The sequence below is a fragment of the Ammospiza nelsoni genome, chromosome 1, assembly GCF_027579445.1.
Source record: "Ammospiza nelsoni isolate bAmmNel1 chromosome 1, bAmmNel1.pri, whole genome shotgun sequence".
Taxonomy (NCBI): domain Eukaryota; kingdom Metazoa; phylum Chordata; class Aves; order Passeriformes; family Passerellidae; genus Ammospiza; species Ammospiza nelsoni.
The window spans coordinates 139,575,169-139,595,434 of NC_080633.1; the positions used below are offsets into that span (position 1 = coordinate 139,575,169).

At 31.2% G+C, this 20,266-nt stretch overlaps 1 protein-coding gene across 3 annotated transcripts in view; it reads left to right on the forward strand.

Moving 5' to 3' along the window:
* CSMD3 (CUB and Sushi multiple domains 3) overlaps window positions 1-20,266 on the forward strand; it is a 581,587-nt gene that overhangs the window by 233,774 nt on the left and 327,547 nt on the right. The window contains exons 8-10 of one of the 3 annotated variants that reach the window (XM_059467476.1): window positions 1,569-1,874; window positions 13,363-13,440; window positions 18,033-18,120. In XM_059467476.1, the coding sequence (XP_059323459.1) occupies window positions 1,569-1,874; window positions 13,363-13,440; window positions 18,033-18,120 (472 nt within the window). The remainder of the gene's footprint in view (window positions 1-1,568; window positions 1,875-13,362; window positions 13,441-18,032; window positions 18,121-20,266) is intronic. The other 2 variants (XM_059467484.1, XM_059467493.1) reach the window with 2 other exon arrangements.

Below are 20,266 nucleotides of genomic sequence, written 5' to 3' on the forward strand. Positions count from 1 at the left end.
TTAGTTTTGCAGGGGAAACCACCGCTATGATTTAGAAGTGCTATACTACAGAACAGTTGTTAAGACATTAAATATCAGATAGCAAAAATAATATGCACCCACATCAGCTTCATTTGTTGTCTTGATAAAGCTAACATATCCTCTTATTTTAGTATGTTAATAGTTTGATAAAATAAACCATTTTAGCCTAAAATTTCTGCAGTAAACAAAAGAGACTTTATTAGCAAGACTGTTTCTGATATGAGTATCTCTTCCATTATTTTAGACAGAAAACTTGAGAATTCTATCAAGAGATCTGATATACCTTGTGCCTTAAATATACTATATAATGCTTAATTTCTCTGGGAATCATATTTCCATTTTCTAGTGGACAGATTTTCCTAATAGTGTGAAAACTCTTGTTGCTTTCCATCTTGACATCACCCACTACATTTAAAAGATAAGTCTCAAAGTACGAGAGGAGAGCACAGAACAAAAAAGAGAAATGTGGAATATTATTGTTTGAATGACTGTTCAAGCACCCCTAATTATTATCATGGAATAAAAAAGCCATGTTTTAAAGATATTAGTGAAACATAGTACAGTTCATGCTACATCAGCTTTGTTTATGCAATTTTTTATGGTGAATTTTGTTATTCATTGTTCAGTCATTTATTTGTTCCAGTCAAAATGGAGTTTCTACTGTGTTAAGATGTTCTAAATGCTCACAGGTGAGAGACTTGGCTTCCAAACATTTGCAACCAAATGTGGGGGATGGGGAAGGATGAAAATGTTAACAAAATATTGAAAAAATTGCTATGTATTTTAAATACTAGAGAACTTAAAAGTACTAACAATGTTTTCACAAGTAGGACATTTTTCTTAGTTTATCGAACATTTTGTGTGTGAAGATTTTTAGTAAAATAATTTAGTTTATTACAGAAATCAGAGAGCAAAAAGAAAATTACATATGAAACCTTTTTACAATCTTAAGTACAAATAACAATGCTGAAAAGTTTTTTTTAAATGGGTACCTCTTATTATTCCTCTACACTTGGCTTCATGTCAAGTCTAAATTGGCTTTTAGAGACCTGTCAAGCTTTGATGAAGAGAATCAGCATATCTGGCAGCCTTATTAGTAGCTGGATTAGTAGCTTATGGCAGCTTTTTCTGCTGCTTAGGTTACTACATAATGCTGCATTTCACTGCTCAATGGGATGGTTACCACTTTTCAAAGTGTGGGGCCCCTGTCAATAGTTTAGCTGTATATTTTGATCTAGCCATACTGGTTCAGGATTGAACATGCAGGGGTGGAAATTATGTGTTGTCATTATGACTGGTAAAAAAATTTAAGTTTTGAGGACATTTAAAACTTGACATGTATTATCACCATTATTACAAAATGTTCACTAGCATTGAACAATGCTCTGATTGCTTCAAATTTTTTAAATAAAGCCTATTGACTTTCCTCTTTTCATGTCAGTTGTCTTTACTATGTTAAACAGAGGGAAATTTAATCTTTTAGATTTATCAAGGAAACACAATTCAAAAGAAAAAGTTAGCATCCAGTACTACTGTGTGTCCCACAGGTTCTACTTTCATCAAAGCTGCCTCCACTGGTGAGTTAGAGGAGCATATTGCAGCCACTACTGGTGCCATTACTGTTGCTAGCACATCTGCTGATGTTGCTGTATCCAGTGCAGTGACCACCTGTAGACAATCTGCTGAAGAACAACGAGTACAAGCTATGAAAATAAGAAAATCAGTTCTGGAGTTGGCCACTTACACGGAAACACTCTCTCTTCATCAAGCAAATTTACAAAGCACAAGACGACGACCAAGAAATGCTGAGCAGATAGAAAGAACTAAAGAACTTGCAGTTGTTACTCATAGAGGTATTGGATATTATTTTACTTGTGCCCATGTAGTTATGAAAGAATATTTTGTTTTAATTAAAAATTAAAGTTCAGGTATCCATTCAGGAAATGTAATTGAACCAAATGGGAAAGGGATTAAATCTGTCTAACTTTGAGTTCTAGCAGGGCAGTCAGATAGAAAAATGAAATTAGTAATAATATTGTCTTGGTTGATTAAATTTATTTGATTATAAAAAGACAAAATGTACGTATAAGGAATTGTCTTTTGATGTGACCATAGCTTGCATCATTATATTTCACAATGAAGCCTAGTGTAAGAGATATCTTATGAAAGTTTAGAGAATTCAGATTAGAATATTAATCTATTCTGCATATGGGATTAGATATAATTAACCATAGAATTAAGAATGTACTTTATAAACATCTGCTGTTCTAAACTAATAGGTGATGCAGTTGTATTCATCTCCCATCTGTTTAAATCTTCAGCAAAATTTTGTTTCTTAAAACATCTGTACATATTCATTCTATCAAACATGAAATCAATGATCAAAGCAACATTTAGAACACCAGGATATTCAGCAAATATCAAAGTGTTAAAACTAAAGATCTCATATATTCTTATATTGAGATCATCTAATCTGCATGCTAAAGTATTCATAATGAACAACATTTGGAGGATAAAACTAGCATTGTTTGCTGTGTTAAAAGTAAATGTCTATATCTGAAACATAAAACTCATAAAAAGAAACGGTGGAATGTCTTAATTTAACCAGCAGATATTCAGAAAAAAATTGCATGTGGTGTGTTTGTAAACATGCACAACTTCAGGAAAGGATCAGCTTAATTTTGCAGGCTAATGTTGTTGAATACAATTTATTTTACATTTTGAATTTTTGCTATGTGCTTCATGTTAATCAATTGTACATGAAAAATTTATAAATTTATAGAAACAAACATATTGATAAGAAGCACGTTTTGTAGTCCAAGCAATTTGTAGAAGTCTTATTGTATGATTGATATTTTGTAAGGACAGTTTCATTTGGAATCTGTTGTCTTACTGGATAGTCACCTAGTGTAACACCTAACTATTACTGACACCTTTTGAAACAGGAGAGCTCAAGTTCTTCAGAATTTTAAAATATATAATTAAATAGAATAAATGAAAAACAAACATTGTCTTTGCTTTGCATATAAAATAGAAATCATTAAGTAGGTGTTTATGTTTCATCTGTATTAATTTCAGTGGAGATCTGAAGTATTTTCTGGTTATTGACTGATATAAATTAATCAAAATTTTGGTTTGTACTAGTTGTGTGGCTGTGCACTCACTTCACATCTCTGGACAAATTGAAAAAAAGCAGGCTTATTTTCAGTTATGAGGGAGTATAAGAGGATCTGTAATAATATCTTCTAATCTAAAGATTTAAGAATGTACTACTCTGGCAGTTAAATATGGCAGTAATTGTGATACATATATAGTTTTTTCCCATTTCCTCTTTGGAGTCGTTACAGTGCAGTGTGCACTCCACCGTTTTCTCAGCGTTCCTTTCTTCTGTGACTTATTCCTTAGTACAAAATACAGGTACAGCATGTACTTCTAAATTATTTTATTAAAATAAAATGCTAAACATTAGATTATAAAAAAAGGAGAATAATTTAGACATCAAGATGCTACTAAGATAATGTTAGGATGCTAATTTTTCACATATTAAAACAGTACTACAAGTACCAAAAGGCATGACCATCCACATACAACTGAAATCAGACTTGTGTAGACCTTAGTGGAGAAGAAGGGCCACATCCAGTTCCATGCGCATTTTATTCCCTCATGCAACACTGAAAGTCTTGGTTTTGCTAGCACTCATTATACAAAACTTTAAAACTTTTTACTGTGTCTGTTACTCATGGAACAGTATATGTATGCATGCTATTAAAGGATATTCCTATACTGAGTGAAAATTTACCATTTTTACTCAGTAAACACCAATATTTGATAACAGCCATTAAAGCATACCAAATGACCTTGAATAAATAACCTATAATTTTCTTTCATGAAATATTCCCTACTAAAAAGACACAGACATATTCTGAAGGAATTTTTGTGAATGTAAGAAGCTGTTAATTGACTTGAAGGATTTTTATCACAGAAGGGTGTTCCAGAGGTATTTCTGTAGAATTTCCTATAGGTTATTATTGAAGTATTTTAACCTCTCTTTGACAATACATTATGCACAGAAGTTTAAAAACTCTGCACATTAAAGAACTGGGGAATTAAGAATTACTACTTAAAAATTTTATATTGATAACTTTAAAATTATTTGATTATCTATTAAAAATTACATTTTCCTTTGGAAATCTTTTTGCTGTTTTTAATTTAGGAATTTCACTCCCAAGTTATGCAAATTAATTAATAATTGAGAAGACAAAATTTAATATCCTAAATATTGTTACTAAAGCTTACTATATGTAAGTGTGAATATTTGAAATTGTAAAAATTTATTGTATGTATAGACCTAACTGCAGGTTTTTTGAGAATATTACTAGGAAGACCCAAATAGTGCAGGTTTATGATACATTTTCATAGGTGCAAAATCATAACTGCAGAAAAAAGGTAGTACTATTGACCTTCCATGGGACTGTTCTGTGAATAAAGTGTTTCAGAATAAATAGACAATAAGAATACTGTCTTGTTTTGTAAAAATTTTTTGGAAGTTTATGCATGAACAAGATATATATAGAGAGCTAGAGGTTTATATATTCCAAAATTTCAACTGCTAGGTGCAAATTGCTGCACTATATATATATCCTGGATCTCAATTTAAATTATGTCAAAAACTGACTGATTTTTATCTTCTCTAAGCTTATTAGCTGGAAAAAGGAACTTTAGGTGCATTTGGTGAAATACTTTCCTTAAAGTTAGGGAAGTACAAGCATTACTTTTTAAGGCAGTACTGAGATCTCTTGAGGAATATTGTACATTATTATAGTTTCCTCATCAACAAGAACTCATACTGAATCAGATAAAGAAAGGTTATATAATTTTGTTACATTTTCCTGATCATCCCTCCTTACAAAACAAAATGTAAGATAGGATGAAAGCATAAATTTTGAAGTGAATGTCAGTATGTAGAGAACTTAAGTAAGGACAAGATAACATGTAATATATTAATATTTTTATTAAGGAGATGACTCAGAAGAGTTCATTTTATTGGAACACTGAAACCTTGTAGAAGGAGGAAGTAGATGAAGGATGAGAAGCTTACTTTGAAGATGCACCTTGACAGGCCAATGAAAAATATATTTAGATACAATAGCTGGTAGTGAAAAACAGCACCTTTTGGATCTTCAGTTGTAATGAAACCAAGTAGTTAAACTCAGGAAAGTTTGTGTCCTGAAATCAGAATAAGGGTGTAGAAAAAGGAGATCCCTAACCCCTTTCATTCAGTTAAACCTAGGAACTTCAAATGCTGAGATTTAGTAGAAATTCTTTTGATGCTACAATCACAGTTTCTAATATGATCTGTATTTCTCAGATGTGAAAATAAGAAGACAATGAGACATGATAGAAATATGGTATTTCCAAGTGATTTTTTGTTTGTTTGGGGTTTTGTTTCATTTAATTTTGGTTTTGGTTTTTGGGTTTTGTTCCCTCTTTAAGTATTTAAGAATTGTTGGCTTCATCATGAGTAAAGCAATAGAGGATAATCTGACATATTTTTGTTTTCTATGATTTTTGTTTCATATTGTGAATCCAATTTTAGTAATGCTTTTAGTCCTATTGTTCTATAGTTTGCATCAACTACATTCTTTACTTATTAAGGTTTTAGAATTTTTATTTGTGTATATGCATACATAATGATAGATATTTTAGAACATTTTCTTGTGAGAGCTTATATAGCATACTTTTACTGTCTAAAGAAAGGTTAAGAGGCATATGGCCAAATGTTACAAGGCTTTTGTACAGTGTTCTTAACAATATGACTTAAATTTTGGTCAGTCCTGAAGAGGTCAGGCAGTTGAGTATCGATTGTTGTTGGTCCCTTCCAACTATCCTATCATTTCTATTCTATTCTATTCTATTCTATTCTATTCTATTCTATTCTATTCTATTCTATTCTATTCTATTCTATTCTATTCATTATATTCTCAACATTCATTTTATTGCAGAAATAAACATACATCATAATTAAATGCCCCTGAGAAACAAATGAGTACCATGTGCAAACAATGAAAAACACCTCTAGTACTGTTTGTAAGTCATAAATTAAATTTAGGAAAAATAAACAGTTGCAAAAAGAGACACAGTAGTTGGAGGAAAAAAATTGCTTAGCAGACTCAGGTTCAAATAGTGCCAGGAAGTCTTAATGGATGACTGTAGTCATTATCTAGCAGTTCACAAGTGTTTCTTTGCTTTCCTTATGAAAACAGTTTCAAGTGAACTCTGGATTCCAAAAAAATTTATGACTCTAAATTTCTCTTTTTAAAGAGAAGAAATGTCTCTATGCATTTGTAAATTTTTAACCATATATTTTCAGTTTGAGGAAATGTATATGTTTTGATGATTCAACTTAACTATTTTTTTACAAAATTTTATAATTCTCTGGATATCTCCATTCTCTACTTTCTCTCTGTTTCTTATTACTTTCTTGTAAACCTTTATAATTTTTCTGTCCTTTCCCCATTCTTCTACAAGAGTACTTGCCTTATGCTTTTTGATGTCTGGCTTTATTTAGTATCTTAGAAATGGCCAGAAAAAAAGAATCAGGGAGAAAAAATCTTGCAACTGGGTGTTCCCTATTAAAACAACGTTTCTTTTTCCTCCTGCCTTACAGGACAATTTATGATGGTAGAAGGCAAGAAGATTTTAAAATTTGTTACAGGAAATTAAATCATATGCCAATGAAACTTTTGAGGAAAAAAAAAAGGATGTTATGAGAGAATTATTTATTTTTTTTAAAGATTCTGATAAAAGTGTATGCTAGATCATTACTTTGGGATTCTTCAATATAAAATTTCTAAGGATTTGTTAGAAAATATGTATTCACATATCGTATTTTTTTTGAGGTCTGCTTAAAAGCAGGAAGAAGAAAGGAGGAGTAAAGATGGAGAGGTTTTTTTGAAGAGTTCGTTAATATTTTTAAGTCTAGTAGATAATCAATCTGCATATGTCCTCAGGGATTTTTGGTTTCTTTGTTTTTGTTAGTGAAACCCAGAACTACAAAGATGGGAATCTGAAGAAAGTAAATGTATTAGGCAGTAAGATTTCTAAGATTATTTGTATATAAAATGATTTGTGTATAAGAAGTTTTCTTCTGAGAATATTTTTAAAGTTTCAAGAAATGAGCATAACACATATGTAATCTAGCCCTCAAACATTTAATCAGTGAATTACACTTGTTTAATATTTCATTATTCTTTTGGAAATACCTATTTGATATGTGCAACAAATCCACAGATATATTCTGTTTTGTGGATGAGCTCTATAATGGATGGTTTGTTAATGTCAAGGTTTTTATTAGACAAAAAGTGATAATAACCTAAAGTTCTTGATATGCTCCCACTTGGAAAGAGGAAAGGAGATAATTTTGTTCATCCAACAGTCAGGTCTGGAGTGCTTAGAAGGAAGAAAGGGAAAAAAGGAAAATCAGTCATACATATTTTAATAAATGAGCTGTGGTAATGTTTTAATTGAATTATTGTCTTTTATACTTCTTGTCAATTATCTTCTCAGAACTAGTTTTTCCTATTCATGTTTTTTGCTCGTCCTGCAGTTCTTAATTGTTTTTTCATTGCACTATCAAAGTTTGTTTCTATAATTGATATTTGTCTGATGTGTTGTGTCATTACTTTCTCTTGATATTTCAGGTTTTCTTTTTTTGACTGCAAACTGTTGATATAAATCAGACTTATTTTAGTTAGAATATTAAAAAAGTAGTGAAATTAGAATTTAATATTAAAAACCACATATTAAATGTATTTCCTTCCTTTTAAATATTTTTTTCAAATTAGAGAAATTTTATATACTTATAGAACATAGTAGAAAAACTGCAATTTTGATAATTTTAAATTAGTAATGGAGTGCAATAATTCAGTGTAATAATGCAATAGTTGCAGTAATTTGAAATAAAAATCTTCTATACAATTTGATTTTACCAGGTTACTTTAGAGTTTAAAGCATAGAGGGATGTGGGAAAATGGGTGGAAGGGGTGGATAGTAAATAAAAAATGAAGATCAGCTCATGTAAAAAGTCAAAAAATTATTGGTATGAGAAGTGAGTGTTTCACCACTTGATTTTCTTTTCATCTTCTGTATGGCTCTTCAAATTAAGAAATTGTTAGCCGATGCAGTTCATGCTGTACTACAAAAACTGATGAAAATTCATGTTCTCTCATGCTGACTTTCAAGGTGCAGAAAGTTTCTAGAAGTTAGTGCTACATTAGTTGCTGTGTTGGGTTACAGTGATGTTTATTTGGGTAATCAATAGGTTTAGAGATTTTTTTAGTGGTGATCTCTAAGATACCTGGATATTTAACTCTTGCATTGCTAGAATTTGGAAATTATGGATAGTAATGGGTAGTATGAGTAGAGAATATGATGCAAATGCAAAACAAAAAAGGTAACTGACTTTTTTATGAGTAGTGAGTAGTAAGTTCAGTGCATTTAGGCAGCAGATGTACTTCTAGAGGAAGTACAATGAATTAGACACGTGCCAAAGGTGAACTGGAAGTATCATGCATGATGCATTTGGTATATGTGCATATGCACAGCCAATGCTGGAAGTCCAAAGTATACAATACTCATTTCTGTCACTAGAAATTGTGGTTGTGAGTAACATCTGCCATCACCACATATTGAAGATTTTGAATAATTAATGAATTCTGCACAATAATTAATGGTTCTGCACAAGTCAAAATCACTTCTACACTGTATTCCAAACAATTTTTTTTCTGCTTCTTCAGAAGTTGAAAATTTAATTCCTCTTTATTTCTCAGATAACCTAACCTCAGGTTTTCCTGTAGTATTATGCTTTTGCATACGCATATTTAAGTAGGGCTGTATATACAATCTTGGAATAATGGCTTTGATGTTTTTATATGGTTTTCCATGCCCGTTAGCTGAGTGATAGTGAATATAAAATAAGAGTAGTTCTGGAGAGAGAAAGAGCTGTTTCCATTGCTCTGTATAGTTGAAATAATGCAACCTGAGTGCCTGCTTTGCATAGAACAGTGGTGTTTTAGTACTCAGGATTTGAAATATTGTTTATATTTGATTTGAAAATTTACAAAATATAGAAAGGACAAGCTGGATACTTCTGCTACATAAATGCTATTGCACAACCAAAACAAAGATGTGAATTTGTCAGTTGACAGTGTTTTAAACAAATGTCCTTGACATGGCTGTATTACCCTGATGCTTCCATATTGTACAAGCAAATTTTCCTTCTTGAATTTTTTTCTTATTTGGCCCTAAAGACACACTTTTTCAATGAAGCTGGAACTGGGTCAACTGAACAATCTTAATTCAAAATGAATTTTGTTTCTAGTGTTTGAGAGCTTGATGTACTTTAGGTTGTTATTAAAATTTTACTTCTAAGTGGCTTTTTTTATGATATATGTGCTTAAAACTTCTTTACTTGAGGCCCTTTTTTAATGTAGTGCCTATCCTGAAGTATTAAATGCTGGAATTGTCACTCAGGCCTTTCTTACAAGTGTTTGTATGTAGCATGCCTGCTTATATTGCATACATGCACAAAAGAATTTGGAAAAATATACATAATTACACAGCCTTTATATTAAAGAAAAGGAAAAAGACAATATTTTAGTCTTTATGTATGCCTAAAATTTTGCCGTTAAGTATTAGATTCTTCATTATCTTACATGAGAGACCATTTTGGTCCAAAGCTTCAAGAAAATATTTCTGAACACCTTTCACTTTATACTGGCTGCTTGAAAAGTGTGCATGTCTCTGGTGTGCCTATTGACTGAATATTAGCTTACACATCTGTAATGAAAAAATTCTTACTTTTATTACTGGCACTTCTCTCCTTAATAAAGCATGCAGATCCATCTTCCTTTACAGAAAATATTGCACCTTCTAACTTTAGAAAAAGTTACAGAGAAAGAGTGAGAAGGAGAGAAAGGTGGAGCTGTTCAGTCTGAAGAAGTAAGGGCTTTGTGGGGATTTAGGAGCACCTTTATTTTTCATAAAGAGGACCTTCAAGAGAGCTCTAGAGGGAGTTTTTACATAGGCAGGTAGTGATAGGATGAGGGGAGTTGGCTTTAAGGTCAAGGAGGGTAGGTTTAGATTAGATATTAAGTTCTTTACTTTGAGGGTGGTGAGGTACTAGGACAGGCACTTGGTACTAGATGATCCTTAGTTCCTTTCCAATCCAAACCATTCTATAATACTATAATAATAATTATGTATTTGTATTAAAGTGACTTGAACTAGGAAAAAAGTATGAGCTTGAGCAGAAATCCCAAGGTGGATGCCTTAATTATTTTCAGGGTTTTGACATAATCTCTGATTTGATTTCACAGAGTTCTGATGCTACTCTTTATGCTTCATCCAGTCATGTGATCAAAAATAGATTTAGGATTGTGAGAGATTTAGTCACATAGGAGATGTGCACCAGTGTTCCTTCTTCTTCAAAAATAAAAAATATTAATAAACAAACCTGCTGTTTTCATAAATTTAAAACCAACCAACCAGCCTAGAAGCCCTATGTATTTAAAGTATCATTAAAAGAAAAATTAAGCCTCTTCTTGTATTTTAACACTGGAAAGATGGTATGTCATATAGGTTTTTATAAATTTAGATTATTTTTAGGATATACTTTTGTCTTATCACTACCTTCCTATTATATTTGCATGTCTCCACAGGAGTATCCTACTTTGTTGGTGTAATTTATTTTCTTGGCTCTTGGCTGTGCAAATATATGAGAACATACTAATCTGACTGTATTTAAATATTTGTACTGTTGTTACTTCTGAACACTTTTTCTTGAGCTAAATGGGCATATAAACTCATTTTATGCAAAAATAGGTATTTAAAGACCAGATTAACTGATCCCTTAAAGTGCCTGTTTTTCTTTGTGGATGGGCTTAGATGTGTACAACTACACAGTTTGTAGTCATTAATCCATCCTCCGAGAATTTTGAAAAGTGAAATCCACTTTCAATACTTACTGTCATGTGTTTGACATGCAAAAGAATCCTTATTTTGCCAAGTATGAAATAATCTATTTATTGGGTAGGAGATTTTTTTGTGATGGTGGGGTTATTTTTATGTATGTTCATGCATTTGCAGCCGACACATAGTTTAGAATCAGCATGTTTGCCATATAAATTTCTATAACTACTCCTTCACAGGGTATTCAGACACTACTGTTCAGTAAATCAACATAAAAACCCCAATTAAGAGTAAAATTCTTCCCTTGTAAACATGCTTTAAAGAACTGGAATTTCTTGCTTTCCTAGTGGTATTTAATAGTCTTGGCAAAGTGATTTTTTGAATCAATCAAAAAAACTTTGATTGATTTCACCATGGTCATCAAGACACTCTTAACTATTTGCAGTTCACCTTAGATCTTGTGAACTCTTTTGTGTACATAAACTAGGGATATGCCATCTACATGCTTCAGAACGAGTAGAAAAAATGAAAAAAAGAAATGCAGGACAGTCTTCCTTTGTTAGTGTGTTGTTTTGATGACTTCTGAAAATAAAAGAGAAACATATATTTAATAAAAACATTTAAACTCATTCCAGCATCTGAGATCATATATTCAGGACCACTCCCATCTTGCTTAGGTGCTGGAAGAATAACTAAGCCTATCTTCTGATTTATGAGGAGTTATTTTAAACCGATCCTTGCAGAAAGCCAAAAGAGAGTTAGAGCTATGATCCAACATTCCTATTTACATAGAAATAACATTTTAGAAAGCTCAGACCATGATGAGAGAACATTGCTGTTATTCCAGTATTTCTCTGTAGTATGAAAGTAGAGTTCTTCAGTCTATGATTTCCCCTGAGGATAGAATTGCTTAAGGACTTCAAGTAATTTGGAGAGCAGGAGGGTCTTCTCCTATTAAGAGTAAAAAAGTCCAAAATCGAGTACTTTGTGTTAACATATGTTTTTCTTCTGCAAGTAATGTACTTCCCAGAGCCATTATCAATGTTTATATGTGACATTATAACACACAAGTAAATTTGCATTTTGCCTTTTGAGATATTATTGCTTCTGTATTTATAAGAAAATTTGATCTCTTCAATCAAAGGTATTAAAATATTTATTAACGCATCCTCTACCTATCCTATAAATTGTCTTTCCTAGTAGAATGCTCTTTCCTCTGAATCCTGTTCTTCTGTGCTTAGTAATGATACTTTTATTCATAAAAAGATATCAATAATATTTTGCTACTGTGGTATTTATACCTAATGTAAAGGTTCTTTGACTATCCATTGATTTCCTCTAGGAAGTAATGGGTATAAAAAATTATTTGATGAAGTACAGTGTATCTACTTAGGCTAAGTTCTCCTAGATGCAGCTCCTTTAATTTCTGCTGTCTCCATCAGCAGAATTGCTTGTAGCAAAGATAAAACATCTTCTATATAGTTTTAAAAAAATATATAGTGGCTATAAAGCCACTTAAGTATATTGTACATAAAGTAAACTTAGAATTTAAAATTTTTAAGCAGGTCCATTTTTATTTCTAAGTCACTGCTTACAGGCCAAGACTATTAGAGATGAGGCACTTAGTTTAATGACTGAAAAGGAAAGTTTCTTGTAGAGTATTTGCTTATTCTTGCTTAATTTTTTTAATATATGTTAAGCTTTGGGTTTATTCTCTTTTTATTAGTTGTTTTCTTTCAAAGATATTTTGAGGCCACAAGGTTTGCCTGGACTAATTGTTTATATTATAAAGCCAGCCCACAAGAAGGACTTTGACAAAAACAGATGAGCTCTGGGCTTAATGGAGAGGTGGGAGACAGCTATCTACCATATCACATTTTGCAAAAAACAATTTTCAAGCTAGAAAGAAGACCAGCTGCAGAACCAACAGCAGAATACTATATTGTATTTTATTTTCTACATTCAAATACCTTTTTTCTTCCTTTGTCTTTTTTTTTTTCTCACCACAGAAGAAACAGCTATTTTTAGAGCAAACATAATTTTAATTCTTTTATTTTTCCAAGTTCCATAAATGTGTGACAATGTTTTATACAATTATGTGGTGCATAATAAGCACTTCTAGCCCTATTTTTTTTTTTTTATTATTTATGCAGGAGAAAAAATGTGTTGCAAATGCCATTTCTTTCCTTTGTCAGGTATACAAACTGGTCTAAATTTTTTTTTTGGTAAATTATTTCACACCAAAGGTGCAAAATCTGAACTTGTGAGGTAGCCAGTACTCAAATTTGTATATACTTCCATGATAAAATTTGTCAAATGAAATATTTTAGATTGTATTGCCTGATACATGTTTTTGTTTTTGTTTTTAACTAGTGAAAAAGGCCATAGATTTTAAATCTAGAGGATTTAAATTGTTTCCAGGGAAAGACAACAGCAACAAGTTTTCTATCTGTGAGTGTACTCCTTTTTGTTACTTTTTCCTAGTGCAAGAGTGAAGTTTGTGGTGTGCTGTTTGTGTGTAATTATTTATATATTCTGATAATAGAACTGGTTTCTCCAGTCTGCATGGTGGATTTTTAAGTTTGGTTCTACACCAAAGACAGCCTTTCTATAAATCTGGCATTGTATAGACATGTTATCTTGTCAATAATTTTGCAGTAAATTTACAGTATTTGAAAGGAAACAAATATTCAGCCTTCTAGGTGTCAGCTCTAAATTTAGCTCTGAGTAAGAGATCAGTTTTTTTAATTGAACATTAGAAGTAACATCAAATGCTGTGCAAACTATAGCATATCCTCATTTACAAGTGCACAACCACATATAAGGTCCCTAAGTTTGCACATATAAGGTCATTAAGTTTGACATTTTAACTGATTAACTAGGTGTAGCTTTAAAAATTCTGGAGATGCTTGGTGCCTTCAATTTTAGTTACAGAAATTAGAAACTCAAAGTGCTTGACATCTCAGTGGACCAAGTCCTGATTAAATCACAAGGAGTCAGGCAACTTTCTAGCACAAATTAAACAGGTGTGTCTCTAAATGTATTGAAAGGATGCTTTTGAAAAAGAATGTGCCATTTTTATAGAGGCCTTTTTGGAATAGAACCACATTTTAAATATTTAAAAGTAAATAAAAAGGACTAAATGTTTAGCATATGTTGGATTATACTACATTTCGTTACTCTTCACAGGACTGAAAGGATTTGCTTTTGAAGCTCCCTAGGTTGGACAAGTTTGAATTAAAATTTGTTTAAAGTATCTGAGATGAATTCAGTTTGTAGAACTTAGCAGTGTTAGCATATGTTTTTATTTTCAGGGCTAGATTTTAAACTGTCAAGGTATTATTTTTTTAGACAAAGATATCTCCAAGTACCATGACCCTTTAGCATTCACCAAGTCAGAAAAATAAAGCAAAACACACTTCTGTTAAATATTTGTAATGTCATGCATTGCCATATTCAACTTCTCTGTAAACTGCATCACCTAAATAGTTCTGTAAGACATTTCTGGTTTACTTGAAAACTTTGTATCAAGATATTTAAAAACAAATATTCTTTTTATACCTTTTGGGTGAATGGAAAACAAACTGATTATGCAGAAGTAACAGTAAGATAATTGCAGTAGTGTTTATAAAGTACATCACTGAGGCCTCTGCCTAATGGCCCATATGTGATTCTGTAGTTATAAATAATATTACAACAATAATACAATGGATGATAAAATATATTATTTTGCACTAATCATTACATTTTCTACTATATAAACTTTAACAGGAATTCCATATTTATAATGAAATACCAGATACTCATGATATCCAAAGTTGATTGCTATGAAATTAGTGATGAAATTTATCAACGTATTATTGAAGGTCTTTAGATAATTTGTTTTCATATTCTATATGAAGCTGGAAATTTCTTTATATTTTTTGTTATTGATTATGCAGAATAGATTACATATATGAGTCAATAATAAGTGAAGGTGAAAACCTGGGTGATTTGTACCTTTAGTGACCATAATCTTGTCATAAATAGATAGCTAAGGTTTTATATTATAGTTTAGCATTTGATTCTCTAGTCACTTTGGTAGCTTAGAATATTGAAGAAATAGTATTTTGTAGGAAGTTTATTTATTTGGCTGTTGACAAGATAATTTTCTCAGTGTGCCCTCAGCTGGGCCTAGTGTGACAGTAGTACAATGACAGATAGGGTCCTTTGAGAAAAACAATAACCAACATTTTACTGTTAGTGAAAATAAGGATAAGTGAATATCTCTTTTACATTATATCTCTTATTAGTAATGTCTTTAAAAATTTTTTTGTCTAGCATTCTCATCTGTATGTCCTTTCATCATTTTACACATTTTTTGGGTTTTATTTAATGTATCAGTTGTATAACATTCAATTGTAATGCACAGGTGATTTTCACAGAGTAAAGCCAGAAGATATTTCATATAATGATGCACTTTGAAACAAATAGGCACCAGCTTCAGTTTAGAAGTGTTGACACTGACAAATGAATTAATTGGTGGATATAATTCAATCTGGATTTGAACTGTGGATTTCTTGATACCAGTTTCATGACCAGATCATGAATGAATACTTTTCCTAGATGCATTTAATTTACTACAGGAAACCCGTCAATTGCTTATTGTGCACAAGCATCTGAGGTGTAAAACAAAAGTATATAGACAGATATCTGTGGAATTACATAGGGCTGTAGACTGAAAAGTCAAGCATTATGTCTATCAATACAAAAATCCTAAACTGTGAAATTACTTTTCATTAGGCACTTTACAGAAACCAGAATGGCTTCAAGATTGTGTAAATGTATTTTGGAATTGGGATCAAATTAGAAATTAATATCTACCTATAAAATTTTTCTCTGTATTATTAGTGGAGTATATGTCTTTATTTTTTTAATTTAATTATTTCATAGATTTTCTTTAACATAATCCCTTATATTTTTGTTTATGAGTATTGATAATTCCATATATTATAATTTCAAATTATATCCTGTAGAATGTTTCTAGGAATAAAACTTTATCCAGAAAGTGTTGAAAACCAATAGGATTTTCAAGCTTCCATTTCTGGGAGAAATCAAAGTGTATAATAGTTCTTGTGTCTTGCAATCCAGCAGAATATTCTTTTTATACGAATATTTGCTCTATTACCTGTGTATGGGGAAAAATTATGTACAAAAATAAAAGAATTATTTGAAATATTAAAATATGAACTATAATAAATAGAGATAATATTGTTCAAACACTATTTTTTACAGTAAAAATTTCTTCTGTATGCATTGATTTACAATGCGTGGCCAAATGGCACTGTTATAATTTCTAGAAAATTATCAGATATCATGAATAATTTTTAAATTATAGTTTGAATATATATTTAATGTCAGAAAAGTTTGAATGTCTTCTATTTATATGCAGGCTACTTTTGATGATTCTGAGTTTCTCATATCTCATAATGAAGCCTCCAAGATTTCAAAGAGAGCGTTAAATTCTAAATGCTTATCCAACAAGATGGCCTTGACTGCTTTCCATGCAGTCTATGGAATGGTAGCTGTCAGATATATATATAGATATATTTCAACACTAGCATGAATTTGGGTTTCTCTATCTAATATGCTTTCATCACATGTACATCTATTGGAGGAGGAAAAGGCTGAAATCTGAAACCAGGATGCAAGACTCCTCCTGCCCCAAAAGTCCCCTGAACACAGAAAGGCAGAGATTGCCTTGCAGTGTTTTTAAGGCAACCTTTGACACGTTACAGGTGTCTTGGGACAGAGGAGAGGAAATGCTGTGGTTCCAGCTGACGAGCACTGAGCTTGACAGGCTTTTTGAGCAGTGTGCTGTGCTGAGATGTTCTCTGCTTAAGCCTGTACAACATTTGCCTTTGGCCTTTGTCTTCCTCAGGGGTACCAAACCAATTCTTCCCTTCCTGTGTGTGTAAGAAGACAAATTTCAAGGAAGAGAAACACCCAAGGATTCTGAATTATATTTCTCTTCATTAAAAGCTGAAAGTTAATGAACAGCCTTTAAAAGTATAGTTAGAATCTACTTTTTTTTTTTTTTTTTTTTTAATCCAACAGTCTGGTTACCCTAATTACATGCAAACCTTTTCTTTAAAGGGAAGTAAAATTCTGATACTGCAAATCCATTGGGCTGGTTCACCAGTAATAAAGATTAATAAAGGTTAAAATATTTCCCTGCTTAATACAAATTACTTGGCCTCATGTCAACTTTTTTTTTTTAATATTTTTGTGTCAAGCCATGAATTTATCAAGTAATATCAGACCAGCATTCTTTGCTAATTTTCCGCTTTTGTGAATAGGTGGTTGAATATGCTGAGATATGATTGGATTGTTATATACAAATTTCTGGAAAAATACAGAGAATGGTTCACAGGAAGTTTCTGTCTGGAGATCCATTTTAGTTTATAGTAAGATAAATAGATAAATGTATGCAAATCAAACTGGCACTTTGAGTTTACCTTCAGATCACCATATTTTGGGTATATATCCATTTTCAATACTGATTAAGGACAATTCTCTCAGCAGGAGTTTACGCACTCAAGTTTTATTGCAATTCAAGGAGAAAAGGTCAGCTCTTAGTGGAGATGACATTTATTAGCGTATGTTCAGAATAAAATCTCACAGCCCTAAACCTGATGAACATTCCTTTAAATGTTAATGTTTCTAAAAAAATAATAAATACATTTCCATATGGATTCAATAATATTGCAAACAAAAAATAGCTGATTAATACATCTGATAAAAAAAACTTGTGGATTTTTCTTTGGAAAATAACCCAGAAAATACATACTTTGTTAATTATAGGGAGGACAAACTTATGTATAGAGTTGATATGGGTGATCATATTCTGTAGATAATTTGTTTTAAAAGACCTAAAAGGAAAAGGATATACTTTCATATTTGTTAATTGCTTGCCTCTGTATTTTCTAAAAACTTTGTTTCTTTATGTATTTTTTGTTTATTTTATTTTGTTGTTGTTTTTTTTTTTGTTTCTTTTTTTCCAGTAAATGAGGGAGGTATTAAGCAGGCGTCCAATTTGTGTCCAGATCCTGGAGAACCAGAAAATGGAAAACGGATAGGCTCAGATTTTAGGTAAAATATAAGTTCTATTGTATCATTTCTCTAACACTGAACTTGGAAAATGAATATGTTGAAAATGTATTTGTGTTGCTGAGTACTTTTTCAAAACTGGCCTTCTTAGTAAAAAGTGCACTATAATTCTGTATAAAATTATGTAATGCAATATAGCATATACCTAGTATGCTAATAGATAAAATACCTGCCTAGGAGAGATCATATATCTCTGAAAATCTGAAAAAATTAGGATTGAAGGTAAGTTTAGGTTATTTTCTTATGTAAATACTGTGTAAGATTTATAAATATTGAGCATACGTGTTTTACTAAAGGGTTTTGCAAAGGACAAAGTAAAACTGAATACAACACAAGAAAAACAATAAAATCTCAGAGAGAAATTTCAGATCTTACAGAAATATTCATTCAGTCTAATAGAGAAATTACAGTCCCTACTGTATGTTTTCAGGAACCCAGAAATTCTAAATATGCAGATGTATTTCCTTAGTAGTCCTCTCATTGGCCTAGAACTCTTAATACAGACCATTTTTTTATTATTTTTTCTTCAATTCACAGCTATCTTTGAAATTCCTTATCTTGTAAGATAAAAAAGGCTTTCAGTATTCTTTCAAAATATTCTCTTGTTTTATCAGTTACCTTGGCTCCTAATTCCAGTATCACCAGTGGTTAATGAGTAGAGACATAAAAAATGAATTTTTAAGAACGTTTTGGATTAATTTTAATCTGTTTTCTGAATTTCTGATTTTTTCCTTTTCAATTGTTGAACATTTATTTAAAAGGGTTAACATGCATATTATTTTATATTTGACATAAAAAGACACTTCAGACTGTATAAAAAAAACTATGTTCTTGTTTCACGGCATATGCTAATTTCACATTATGTTTATAAAACATGAAACACCTTAATGATGAAAGAAAAAAGAAAGAAGTAGAAGGCTGATAATTTTAAAATTAATTGGTTTTGATACATTCAAGTTTGATTTCTATGTATTTTGTATTGTGCATATCACACAGCACACTTCTAAGCATTTGAAGGGAACTCAGAATAATCTGAATGTACAAAGATTTTACAAAATTATGATTTTTCATTCTTTTACATAACTTCTTGTTCCTTTTTGTGTGTGTGTTTTGTCTTTTCTCCTTGTAATCAAGGAGACACAGGACTGAAACACAGGACTGAAAACTGCATCCTAAGTAAATATGCTAGCTAGCAAACAGTTATTAAAATTTCTTAATTTTTCATGTCTCCCTATTTCTATAGTTTTGAGAAAAGCAAAAGCTCAATGTGCATCTGAGAAAGCTTTATAACTAATTTTATAAAAATGCAGTTTCTTGTGTTGGCTTTCAAAATAAAAAACCATATATTTTCAGAGAAAAAAAAAAGGCTGTATTTAACTATAACACTTTCTAGAATCATTACTTTGGATGATATTTTGTGTTTTAACCTCAAAAATATGGCTTGAGAGCAGCAGCATTTGACAGACAACCTGCCAGCTCTTTTCTAGTGTTAGCTCTGCAATTGATCATGAAAAGACCTACTTACAGAAATTATTCTAGTTAAACTTATGTGAGGGCAGTATCTTGAAAAAGATATGATGATGATCATGCCCTCATCTTTCTTTTTAAAACAAAATGTTAGGATTTCAGTTAGCATTATTTTTAACTGTATACTGGGATGATGTATCAGGCTTTCCTATTTCAAATGTATTGATGGGAAAATGAAAGGAAAAGGCATTCAAATTACTGAACAATAGTATAAAAGATCTAAACTACCAGCATCAATGTCTTTTACAGTGTTTCTTTTCCCTAATTTCTCATTAATCTTGGTGATATTTTTTTATCTTAGAAGTCCCCCAATAATCTTTCTTAATTTATACTTGTAAAAAACAGCACTGGTGCATATTAGTAAAACATGTGCATTTAACTTGGATTGTAAACTTCATACATTGATAAAGGTATTACAGGACACAAAATCAGACTGAAAATTTTCAGCAGATTTAATAAAATGCCTGTTAAAATTAACCTGGTTTCAATTCCTGACATTATGATAATGGTTGTTCAATTGCTTCATAAGCATCCAAAGTAAGAATGTTACAAATTATTGTTGTGTTACATTTACTTAAAAGCATCTAGTACCATGGAGAAT